The sequence below is a fragment of the Eriocheir sinensis genome, chromosome 17 (assembly GCF_024679095.1).
Source record: "Eriocheir sinensis breed Jianghai 21 chromosome 17, ASM2467909v1, whole genome shotgun sequence".
NCBI classification, from domain to species: domain Eukaryota; kingdom Metazoa; phylum Arthropoda; class Malacostraca; order Decapoda; family Varunidae; genus Eriocheir; species Eriocheir sinensis.
Window position 1 is genome coordinate 15,458,513 of NC_066525.1, and position 12,612 is coordinate 15,471,124.

The 12,612-nt window shown below is 45.6% G+C and overlaps 1 protein-coding gene across 3 annotated transcripts in view; it reads left to right on the plus strand.

The window, feature by feature from the left end:
* LOC127000000 (uncharacterized) overlaps positions 1-11,467 on the plus strand; it is a 78,526-nt gene extending 67,059 nt beyond the window's left edge. For all 3 annotated transcript variants that reach the window (XM_050863363.1, XM_050863364.1, XM_050863362.1), the window contains 12 exons: positions 235-453; positions 699-896; positions 2,215-2,487; positions 2,833-2,944; positions 4,385-4,682; positions 5,826-5,952; positions 7,358-7,517; positions 7,833-7,919; positions 8,577-8,728; positions 9,351-9,545; positions 10,009-10,185; positions 10,540-11,467. In XM_050863363.1, the coding sequence (XP_050719320.1) occupies positions 235-453; positions 699-896; positions 2,215-2,487; positions 2,833-2,944; positions 4,385-4,682; positions 5,826-5,952; positions 7,358-7,517; positions 7,833-7,919; positions 8,577-8,728; positions 9,351-9,545; positions 10,009-10,185; positions 10,540-10,733 (2,192 nt within the window). In that variant the 3' untranslated portion in view covers positions 10,734-11,467. The remainder of the gene's footprint in view (positions 1-234; positions 454-698; positions 897-2,214; positions 2,488-2,832; positions 2,945-4,384; positions 4,683-5,825; positions 5,953-7,357; positions 7,518-7,832; positions 7,920-8,576; positions 8,729-9,350; positions 9,546-10,008; positions 10,186-10,539) is intronic.
* Positions 11,468-12,612: the final 1,145 nt, after the last annotated feature.

Genomic DNA, 12,612 nt, shown 5'->3' on the forward strand with positions numbered 1-12,612 from the left:
CTAAACTATACCCCTCCATCCTCTCCCCCAGACTCCCCTTTACCCAGCAATGCACACCTTCCAACACTCTTACGAACTCCTGTGTAGCATCAAGGCCTAACTAAACCATACCCCTCCATCCTCTCCCCAAGACTCCCCTTCATCCAGCAATGCATACCTTCCAACACTCTTACGAATTCCTGTGTAGCATCAAGGCGTAGCTAAGCCATGCACCTCCCTCTCTCCTCTCCCCAGACTCCCCTTCGCCCGTGCCCCACTGTGACCCGATCCCAAGCCAACCGTACCTGCGCGTTGAGGTGGCACGGCGCGGCAGGGACAGCAACTACACGTATTCCGCCGGGGCGCGCATCAAGGTAACCTGCCTGCACGGGTACGGCCTCAACATCGGGAACAGGACGGCCAAGTGTGCGCGGCGAGGGAAGTGGAAGCCCAAGAAGCCGGAGTGTGTGACGCGTGAGTAGTTGTGTGTGTGTGTATGTGGAGAGGAGGGGGGGGGCGATTATGTGTATGTGTGGGGGGGGGGGAAGGGGTTGTTTTGTGTTGTGCTCTGGGGATGCTATGGTCACCCCTCTACGGCCCTAACCTCACACCCACCAAAATTCTAGTATAAGCAAATTTTCCTATGCAGGTTTCTTCCTTTTTTTCTTTAATTTCCTAAGACTCCTAACCCCATTACCTCTACTTCCCGTGCCTTCCAGTGCCGTGCTCCGTGCCCAAGAAGTCTCACGGGCAGTTCGTGTACGGCGGGGTGAACGTGCAGCCCCGCGCAGTCATCAACCACGGCGAGGAGGTCAAGTTCACCTGTCAGAGCGGCTACACGGTGATCGGGTCCGTCACGATGCGATGCTGGTACGGGACGTGGGCGGCGACGGCGAAGGCTCCGGAGTGTGTGGCCAGTGAGTGTTGTGATTGTGGTGGTTGTGGTGATGGTGGTGGATGTAGTAATAGTAGTAGTAATAGCAGTAGTGGTAGTAGTAGTAGTAATGGCTATTGTTTTTGTTGTTTTGTTGTCCATTAAGTTTTCATATCTTGGTATTCCCTATTTGATTTTCCTTCCTTCCCTTCCCTTTTTCCTTCTTTCCCCTCCATTTTTCTTTCTTTCTTTTCCATTTTTTCTCATTTCCTTCTCCGTCTGTCCTGTTTTGTTTATATCCATTCTCTCTCTCTCTCTCTCTCTCTCTCTCTCTCTCTCTCTCTCTCTCTCTCTCTCTCTCTCTCTCTCTCTCTCTCTCTCTCTCTCTCTCTCTCTCTCTCTCTCTCTCTCTCTCTCTCTCTCTCTCTACGTCCTTTTGGGATTAAGGTGAAAAAACTAATGGCGGAATTTCACTTAAAACTTTTCTCTGAGCTTCTGGCGAAACATATGTCAAACTTTGGAGAATTTTCATCACAAGTGGAAATGAACGACGGGAAAACTTTTGTCATTAAATGTTTCTCTCGTATTTTTTCCCGCTTTTCATTAATATTTTTTGTTATCCGCGGGTGCAAAAAATTCCCACCGACCGACTGAGTGAGTGACTGTGCTTTCTGTTTTTTTTCCTCCTGGTGCAAGAGTTATTTCTTTTGCTGGCTTAATTTTGTGGTATCCTGCGCAACACGTCTTATTGTTGTTATTTCATAGGTTGGAATTTTCCGATTTCATATCCTATTTTGCTTTGTGATAGATCTTTTCATGTATCAGTTTTTGCTTCAGCATATTTTTAATTTAGACGTTTTTCTTCGCATTTGTACATAGTTCGAATGGATAATACTACAAAAGTAAAATATAGAAATTAAAGTCATTGATAATTTTACAAAACAAAACAATCTTAACACTTGGTGGAAAATGTACTGAAGGTCTCTCTGAAACCTATTATTTATCATTATTTTACTTATCGAGGAGAAGCTGCCTCTATCACCATTGACTCTTACGACTCCCTTAACTCCTCTGTCTAACAACATTTCTCTCCCTACTTTGTTACAACCTTTTCTCCTCCTCCTCCAACTCCTCCTCCTCCTCCTCCTCAACCAATACCAACACCTCCTCTTTTTACTACACCTCCTCTAACTGCTTTCAACGTCTTTCATCTTCAAGTGCCCCTTTCCACCATCTACATTCTTGCACCTTTCTCCTCTCCCTCCTCCTCCTCCTCCTTCAGTTTTTCTCAACTCTACAACCTCCCCCGTTTTCCCCTCACTTCTGCACACTCAAACCCTTCCTTACTTCCGTCCTCCCAGACAACTGTGAGTTACCGGAGCTGAGTAACGGGAAGTACAACAGCGGCTACAAGAAGGGCCTCACCATCATCCACGGCGCCTCCATTCCCTACACCTGTGACGAAGGTTACCTCATGAGCGCCCACGACGTCTCTTGTTACCTGGGGCTGCTGAGACCCGCCCCGCCAGCCTGCATTCGGCCCGTTCAGATTCTGCCCAAATTAGTGGAGCAGGTTGTCTCTCCTCATCCCTTACCTGCCCCGGTCCCGATTAAGAAAGATGAGCCGACTCCAGGTGAGAATGTTTATGATTTTTTGGTTTATCTATTTGTGTGTTTTGTGTGTGTTTCCATCTCCATTGTTTTTATCATTCCCTTCTGTCTCTAGCTGTCCTTCCTTCTCGGTCATGACCCTCTCTTTCTTTTCCTCAGTATCTTAATCCCTATCCGACTTCTTTTCATAAACCTTTCCCATCTCTGTATTGCTCTTTTCTTCTAATTCCCCTTAACTTTTCTCAGTCAACCTTATATACCTTCTCGTTCTCTCATCTTTTCTCACAAACATCACTTCCACCTCTTCCACCCACAATCATCATCTATTCAACACTAACATGTTTTTTGCCTCCCTCTTCCTCATACAGACAACAGAGGTGGCGACAACAGCGGCCTCAAGAGAGAGTCGTGTGGACCCCCCGTGGTGGTGCCGGACTCTCAAGGCTTCGCACGAGACCTGCCCATCAGCGAGGATTGGACGTGAGTGTGGCGCAGTGTTCATTAGAGTCAACCGAAGCCTAACTAAGGGCAGCCAATCACAATTTAACTTGGCCTTCCCCAGCGCAATCTAACCTATCCAAACGTAATCCAAATGCGACTATCTAAACGTTATTCAACCAAACCAAACCTTACTAAACCTAACTAAACCTAACCCTATGTAGCCATACCTAAGCTAACCTAATCTAACGTAATTTAACCCACCCGAATGTACCCTTGCCTCACCTGTCCTAGCTTAGCAAGATCTCACTTAACCCAACTCAACCTAAGGTAAACTAAAACCATCAACGACAACCTAAGGCGAGTGTGCATGAAGCTGAAGATAAGTAACATGAATATTAGTTTTCCTACAACGTGGTACTGTTCCTACATTGTGGTGCTGATATTTTCAATCCAGATACATTAATAGCCATCTTCATTTTTCTCTTTTAGATAAACTTTTCTGTTTTCTTTCGTGCAGCAGTTCCATGTTTCCTAACACACACTTGTTTTGTGTTGTTTTCAATATTTCGTTTTTCCCGTTGGTTTTTTTTTTCGTATTTTTGTATTGCATTGTTTTACGTAGCTCTTCCTCAGTTTTCCATGCATTTCTTTTCTCTTCCATCCCAATTATATTCTTGAATAAATGTTTTCACATACAGTAAACCATTCTTGATTTTTTTTATTCTCTTCCTTTCACACCATATAAATTTCCCTTCATAGGTCATACATTTTCCTTCAATGACGGTGCCTGTTCCTTTCGATTTCCCTCAATTTCCTCTCCAACACACTAATTTCCCTTCCAATACTATTTCATTTCCTGCAGAAATCGATAATATACTCTACTTTACTCTTTTGTCTTTTGATGACATGCAACTTTATTTTTGTACAATTCCTTATTATTTAGTATAAACATTGTTTTCCCTTTATCTTCAGGTTGGGTTCAAAAACATATGTATTCACTCTTAAGTACACAATTTTTACAATGTATTGATACTCATACTTGAACTTGAAGTCAATATTTGGTTTGTTCTTGAACTGAAGAGGGGCAAGGGTGCAAGCTATATCCTGATACATCATAATCACGCTTTTTGGTGTCTCGATATAACATATTAGATATGCAGCAGTTGAATGTCTAACACTGATTACATTGTTGCTAGGATATCTAACGCTGTAAATAATTAGTCAGTACTTGGACATGGATTTGTGTACGATACTCTAAGCTTCTCTTCCCTGGAAAACTCAGGTATTTCTTTATTCCTTCTCCTCTCCCTACAAAATGAACCTCGTCTCGTTTCTTCCCCTTGCCTACCCCCTCGCTACCACCAGTCGCCTTTCCCCTTCACATCTCAACCAGTCCCTCAGCACCTTTCCCTTCCCTTGCTTTCAACAAAAACAAGACACATGCCCTCACAAACAATTCCCGTGCATCCCCCTTAACAGGTATCAAGATGGCGAGGAGGTCACCTTTACCTGCAAGACCAACAACATCGGCGTCAAAACCACCTGGAAAGTGACCTGCATGAACGGCACCTGGCAGGGCGGAAGGTCACTCTTTACCTGTGGCGCTGACGGGGCAGACAGCACGGACGCCACGAGCAAGCCGGGGGAGGAGCACGAGGAGGAAGTGGACTATGGTACGCAGCCTTGCAAGTGGGAGAAGTCGGAGCCTAAAGTCGTGACCTTCTTCGGCGACCAAGAGCTCACGGAGGAGGCGACGTTCCAGCCTGCCGATGAGCTGGTGAGTGTGAGGGGAGGATGAGGGGGAGGGAGAGAGAAGGGAGAGAGAGGGGAGATGGAGAAGGATGAAATGTATTGAAACGGAAGGGACAGAATGGAAAGAGAGAAAGAAAATGTATTGACAGGCATATCAGAGAGTGTGACTGACAGAGGAACAGGAGAAAGGTAAGAAAAAAAAAAATGGTAGTTGGGAGAGAGGGAGAAACATTTTTTTTGTATTGAAAATAAAAACAAAGTATGAAAGACAGGGAGAGATGAAGGAAAGGTAGGAAAGAGAGAGAGAGAGAGAGAGAGAGAGAGAGAGAGAGAGAGAGAGAGAGAGAGAGAGAGAGAGAGAGAGAGAGAGAGAGTGTGTGTGTGTGTGTGTGTGTGTGTGTGTGTGTGTGTGTGTGTGTGTGTGTGTGTGTGTGTGTGTGTGTGTGTGTGTGTGTGTGTGTGTGTGTGTGTGTGTGTGTGTGTGTGTGTGTGTGTGTGAGGGGATGGCCTGAAATGAGAGGCTTTTCCCCTTCAATCCCTTCTCTCATCCCCTCACCACACCACCAAAACAAAACAACAAACACACTCTCTCTCTCTCTCTCTCTCTCTCTCTCTCTCTCTCTCTCTCTCTCTCTCTCTCTCTCTCTCTCTCTCTCTCTCTCTCTCTCTCTCTCTCTCTCTCTCTTTACTTGACCGTCTCTTTGATTTAAAATATTTCTCCCTCATTCCTTCCTTGTCCTTAGACTCACGTAACGGTCCTATTTTTTTATCTTTTTCTGTGCACGGTTGTATTTCGATTTTTCCCTTTCCTTTTCCCTTTCTCTTTCTCACTCACATTCATACCTTTTTCTTTGACCGTCTTCCTTACTCATGGCATTTCTCTATATTCCCTTTATCACCTACCCTTCTTCCCTTCATCTTCCTTTTATTATATCTTTTTCTCTTCTTTCTCTTCCTATAGGACCTATCTTTCTTCCCTTTCTCTTTTTTTTTTAGTAATTCTCTTTCTTCCTTCTTCTTTTCAGTACCTCTCTTCTTCTTCCTTTTAATTTACACTAATCTTCCTTTACCCGTTTCCCTCACACATAACACCAACTTCATCCTCCCAAATCATTCATATATCAACGTCTCTCCATTCTGCTGTACCGCCCGCTCTCCTCTCTAACAGGTATCCAGGTGTGTCGACATAGGTAAATACGCCCTAATTGGTTCCGTGAGAAGGAGGTGCAAGGACGGCGGGTGGACGGGGGAGAAGCCGATCTGTCAAGGGCTGAGTCAAGAGAATGATTATTCGTGTGAGTATACCGGTGTTGATATGGTTGTGGCTGTCAAGTAGTTGTCAAGGTGGAAAAGTATGGTTGGTAGTGGTGGTAGTATTGGTGGTTGTCGTAATAGTGGTAGTCACGGAAGATGTAGTAGTAGTAATAATAGTAGTAGTGATGGTAATTGATGTAGTATTTTAAGTAGAAGTATTGATAATAATAGCAGTAGTAGTAGTTGGTAGTTGTAGTTGTAGTAGTAGTAGGTAGCAGAAGTAGATAATGTGCTGTATGAGGTAAATACGCGATTCGAAATTATATGTGTAAAGTTTTGTGAATAAATGTGTGTGCATCCATGTATGTCTGTATGTATGTATGCATGAATGTTTAGATGCATATGTATGAACAGGTATGATGGAAATTCACGTTTGCCTGTTCTGTTTGTCGTTAGATAGAAGCTAGTATGAAGAGAGAGAGAGAGAGAGAGAGAGAGAGAGAGAGACTATATGGTAATAAATAATACAATAACCCACTTTAAACCCTTTCTGCACACTCTACATGATGGTGACGGCTCGACCAACACGAACAGATGCATCAGACCGAACCTCGCGTCACTCTTTCCTTCCTCTCCACTTCTTACCAACTTTCTCAATCACTCTATCTCTCTCTTTCCACTCCTTCCGCACTTCACGTAATTGTCGCTTTCTCACCATTCTCCTCCTCCCCTACACTCCTCTTCTTCCTTTCCGTTCTTCCTTTGCATATATCGTCCTCATAAATTTCCTCTCAGTGCCTCATCTCTCTCAACACATTGCTTTGGAGTGTCTTGTGAAGTTTGAGTGTCATATTTTTATTCCTCCTCCTTCCTTCTATATCGTCTCCTCTCCCTAGTCATGTACCTTTTTTTCTATCATCTCTGTTATTCCTCTTATTTCTTCTTCCTCCCTTAGTTATCCTTCCCTCCATCTGTCTTTTCCTCTCCCTACCAAATCTGTTTATTTCTCCTATTTCTTGAGGTACGTTTCTTCGCCTCCTCCTTCCTCTGTTTCCTCTCCCAATATTCGCTGTCTTTTTCCCTATCCCTGTCCCTTTCTTTGCCATCTCTATTCCTCTTATTCCTTCAGCTCTTTGCCTTTCTCCCTCTGTTCTTTCCCCTGATACTTCCTCTCTATTTACATGTCCCCCTTTCTTTCCTCATATCACCTCTTGTTCTTTTAGCTACATCTTCTGGCCTTTTCATCTTTCTGTTCTCACTCCTAATGCTCCCTCTCTCTATCAACTCTATTCCTCTTCTATTTATAGCTACATCCTTTCGTCTGTAACTGCCTCCCTACTTCTGTTCTCTCTGACAATACTTCCCCTCTCCTTCCCGTTTTCATCTCTCCTTACTACCTCATCCCCAGCTACAACAACTAACGCTTCCCCACATCACCCTCTGCAGTGGACAAGCCCCCGACCATCCTGTTCCGCCACGAGCACGGTCCGATGGCCCAGAGCAATGATGGGAAGCTGGTGGTATTCCCCGACACGGTGCTCCACCTCGAGTGTCTCTTCAGGAGGCGACACGGAACGCCCAAGTGGAACGTCTCCCTCTCCAGCTCGTGAGTAATGGATGTGTTGATGGTGGTGCTGGTGGTGTTGGTGATGGTGGTGGTGGAGAGGAGTGAAGGACCAGGTGTGTGTGTGTGTGTGTGTGTGTGTGTGTGTGTGTGTGTGTGTTATTTAATGATTCTTCTTGTTCTGGGTCCCTTTTTTATGTTCTTATAAGAAATGTGGTGGTGATGCTTATTGTGGAGGAGGAGGAGGAAGAGGAGGAGGAGGAGGAGGAGATTAATGTTCTATGATTATAATTGTTTTCCTTATGTTTTTTTTCTCTCTCTTCCAGATTGGTTATTGTATTTCCTTTCCTCTCACAGATTCTTGCGAGGAAAGAAGCGACGAAGGAAGGGAAGCAAGAAGGGAATGAAGGGCGGAGGAAAACCAAGAACGGGAGGCACTCTGGTGTAAGTCTCTCTCTCTCTCTCTCTCTCTCTCTCTCTCTCTCTCTCTCTCTCTCTCTCTCTCTCTCTCTCTCTTTCATTAGGCACAATTTTCAGCATTTTTTCCATGTATTTATCTCCATTCTCTCTCTACTGCATCCTTTTGTCTCTTCTCTGCCATTTGTTTTCCCTTAACAAGCAATATTCTCTCCACGTCTTCCTCTCTTCCTACAATATCCACCGACTTCATCCTCACTCTACCTACGTTTCTACCTCACGGGCCATAATCCCTGTCTTTCTCTTTATATCTTTCTATAAAATACCTTCTCATTCGCAAGCCGTGTACTCTCCACGTCTTCATCCCTCTTTCTGTCTATTATATAACTTGTCTTCGTTTTCTTCTAGTTCTATCCACGTTTCTTTCTCGCAAGCTATATACTATCTCACCCTGTCCTCCTCTCTATACCTTTCTATAAAATACCTTCTCATTCGCAAGCCGTGTACTCTCCAGGTCTTCGTCCCTTCCTCTTTCTGTCTATTATATAACCTGTCTTCGTTTTCTTCTAGTTCTATCCACGTTTCTTTCTCGCAAGCTATTATACTATCTCTCCCCCTCTCTCTCCGTGCCGTATTCCCTAGCAGACCTAACTCCATCCCCTCTTCCCATTTTCTCCCTTACAGGCCATACCCGAACGGCTGGGCCAACGCGCCGGGGAGGAACATGCAGCTGGAGTATCGTCTGACCATCTCGAAGGCTCAACCCAAGGACAGCGGCGCTTACGCGTGCACCACTCCTATGGGGCACAAACACGTGGTCACGGTGGAGATAAAGAGTAAGTGAGGATGTAAGGAAGGATGGAGGGATTTTGAAAGGCAGAAAACGACGGGATTGTAGGGTGGACGAATATAATGTGGAAGTGAATGGTGTTGGTGGTGGTGGTAAGTGGACGTGTGGTAGAGACTAAGGGAGTGGTGTGATAAGTGCCAGGATGAGAGAGAGAGAGAGAGATGGTGGGGGAGAGAGAGTGTGTTATGAGTTTGTTATTTATACTTATCGGTTTCTTTTTGCACAGTTGCCATTTTACTTTCATTTACATGGCGGTCTTACGATGAGTGCAACAGACAGAAACTGAATATAAATCTAACAATTACTCAACACCTACTCATCTCTCATCTCTCTCTCTCTCTCTCTCTCTCTCTCTCTCTCTGGCACTTATCACACCCTTCACTTATACTCCACTCCACCCTCACTTAAACCACCACCTCTTACTTCCACATTACTTTCCTCTATCCTCCATTCTCGTCTTTTCCTTCCTCTCCCTATCCCTCCATCCTTTCCTACCCCCTCCCTGCCTCTTCACTCTCCACCGCGAACACTGATTTGACCTTTCACTCCTCATACTCGTCTTCTTTCCCCCGCCACACTTAACACCTAACACCTGCCCGCCCCTACAGGTGTCTATTGCCCCTCTATGGAGTCGTACAACCTCACGGAGTACAACCCGCAGCTTGTCTATGAGCCGCCCAACGATCATAAACTCAGTACTGAAATCAACTTCTCGTGTGTCCCCGGCTTCTCCCTGATCGGGGCTCCCATGATAAAGTGCTTACCGTCGGGCAATTGGTCGGCGCCTATACCGGATTGCGAGAGTAAGTGTGTTTGTGTTTGTGTGTGTGTGTGTGTGTGCGGGGGGGAGGGGTGTGTGTGCAGGTGGGTGATGTGTAATTAGGTACCTCTGCATTGTGTTAAAACGTATGTGATAGAAATTAAACCTTTTAACACATGGTTTTCTTTCCTCCTCGTTTCTTACATTTCTTCTTTCTTCCTCCCATGTGCCTCCTCCTTCCCCCTGCCTTCCATCCACCACCTTCTCTTTTTTTATTTCTACCGCTTCCACTTCATCATCTTTCTCCCCCTCCCCCTCCTCCTCCTGCTCATTCTTTTCTTTACTTTTTCATTACGTGTCTTCTTTTTCTTCTTCTTCACTTCCTCCTCCTTCTCCTCGTCCTCCTCCTCCTCCTCCTCCCTCCTGCTCCTGCTCCTGCTCCTCCTCCTCCTCCTCCTCCTCTTCCTCCTCCTCCCCCTCCTCCTCCTCCTCCTCCTCCTGCTCAGTGGATAAATGTGTCCCACCGGCGCCCCCTGAAAATGGCATAATGACGGGGGAGAGCAAGCCGCCCTACCATGCCGGGGACGTGGTGGAGGTGAAGTGCGACTCCAACTACATGTTGGAGGGCAAACAGCTGCTCGTGTGCCAGGAGGACGGCCAGTGGTCAGCCGAAGTGCCCAAGTGTGAGTGTTGTTGTTGTTGTTTTTTGTTGTATGGTGGTGGTGGTGGTGGTTATTTGTGGATGGGTTTGTGGTTAAGACAGTCGGAAAGGTTTGATAATGGGAATGTTAGTTTTAGTAATGGTATTGGTATTAGTATTAGTAGCTGTCATTGTTGTAGATGTTGTGCTAATAATAAACAATTTTCATCTATTTTCATCAACAACTTAAAGGAATTCAGTGACGTTAAATATTACAAAAAAAGGCAATCCTCGATCCTATTCTCTCCTTTGATCCTACACTTTATCCCATCATTATCACATTAAAGAACCCTCCTTCACTAATTCACTCACTCCCTCTCTTTCCCTCCCCCCTCAGGTCTGCTCGCCTGCACGTACCCCGGCACCATCATCTCGGGCACAATGAGCTCCATCAAGTTCTACTACCCCATCAACGACAACATCACCTACACATGCAGCGAGGGCTTCGTGCTGGACGGCGCCCGCTCCATCGTGTGTCTGGAGGGCGGCAGCTGGTCGGCGCAAGTCCCCACGTGTCTCCCCGTCGAGTGAAAGAAAATGGGACGCGTGTATGCATCAAAGTCCCATTTTCCTTTATCCCAGAAAACTTGTTTAAGATGGGAAACTTTTCAATATTCTGACTACAGCAAATAACTGCCCGACACATATACCTGACTCGCAGAATGGGAGACTGTCAACTTTTCAGCTAATATGTCACACTAAAAACAACAAACTCACTCGGAAGAGAGGATCAAGTTCTTCGTAAAGTCGCCATTGAAACTCTCATTGCAGGACACAAGATTTCGAATGAGGCGACCTAATTCTCCAGATGCTTCCTTAATATTTTTCAGACTTTCTAAAGAATGACCGGAAAAAAACCCCATTAGGGTACTGAACGTTTCATAATGTTCTAGCGAGTATATTCTATGGTGGTATCGAACCCCTTATTGTGAGGTTATAAAGAGAAATAACCAAAACAATAAGAACGAGTGACGTCAGGAGAGAGAGAGAGAGAGAGAGAGAGAGAGAGAGAGAATTATTGCGTGTTACTCAGCGCACCGTAACATATCACTAACTAATATCACTCAAATGTTCACACCCGGACTATAACAAGATCTCCCTTTTCCTGCCTCCCCTCTCACTCCTGATCAAGAGAATGCGAAAAGAGGGAGAAGAAAAGTGATGTAAGTAACCAAAGTACGAGAGAGAGAGAGAGAGAGAGAGAGAGAGAGAGAGAGAGAGAGAGAGAGAGAGAGAGAGAGAGAGAGAGAGGGGGGGGGGGGGGCAAGGGGAAGGGAGAACGCCAACTCGCTGATCAGCGCCACTTCCAACACGAACCGTCTCTCAAGAAGGCGCAGCACGTAACATATCACGGATGTATCACGTTTTGAGAAGCACTTTTTTGCACTAGAAAACTATACACAAAGAAGCACGAGATGATGAAACTGTTAAGGTACTACAGAGTGGCACAATATCATACGACTTTAGGCAGACACAAATACAAGCACGTAGGAGGAGGGAGAAATGGAGGAGAAGGAGGAGGAGGAGGAGGAGAGCATTTTGAGGGACGAGAACTGGAATGGAGAAGGATGAATAAGAATGAGAGGTGGCTGAATATGGTACTCAAGATGGTTGATCAATGTTCCTCGTTTCCCTACGCGGTGGATGTAGTTACCATGTGTTGTTTGTGTAAGTGTGAGGTGAGGAAGGGAAGGATGAAGACGGCGAGGACAAGAAAAATGAGAACTAAGAAGAGGGAAAAGAGGGAATGAAGCTGGTACTCATCCTCGTACGTGTTTGGCGTGTTCGATGTGACTGTACAAGTGTGAGGTGTTGAGGGCGAGCACGAAGAGTACCTAGGAAGAGGAGAAAGAGGAGGAAGAGGACGCTGCATGCTCTTGGAAGGTGCTGGGAATGGCTAACTCTTATTGGTGGTTGCTGATATGAAGTTTAACAATCATACCAGTGACACTATGGCGTTTAGGATGGGTAATAGAGGCTCCTCTTCCTCCTGCGTGTTGATTTTATAGCAACGTGAGGAAAAAGTGGTCTGTGCTCCGTTGTCACATGTCTTGCAAAACACCTCAGTCACACGTCAGAGTAGGGATGTATGTACCACTTGCACCTCTCTGTCCCTGAGTGACCTGAATCGTGACCTCTTGACCTAACAGCCTCCTCGTATATCACTAGGTCACTTCAGCCTCACGACGGAGGGAGAGGGAGAGAGGGAGAGAGGGAGAGGGTCAGCACAAGGGCAAGGAGTGCTTTTGTTTCCTCTTCAGCTTGACAACAATAATAACGAATTGTGATACTCTGACGAACTCGAAAGAAGCTCCCACTCAACTCGACCATCTTTACCCTCACCCTCACACCCTCACCTTGGCGCTTGAAGGAGGAGGAGGAGGAGGAGGAGGATGGAGAAGAGAATTGA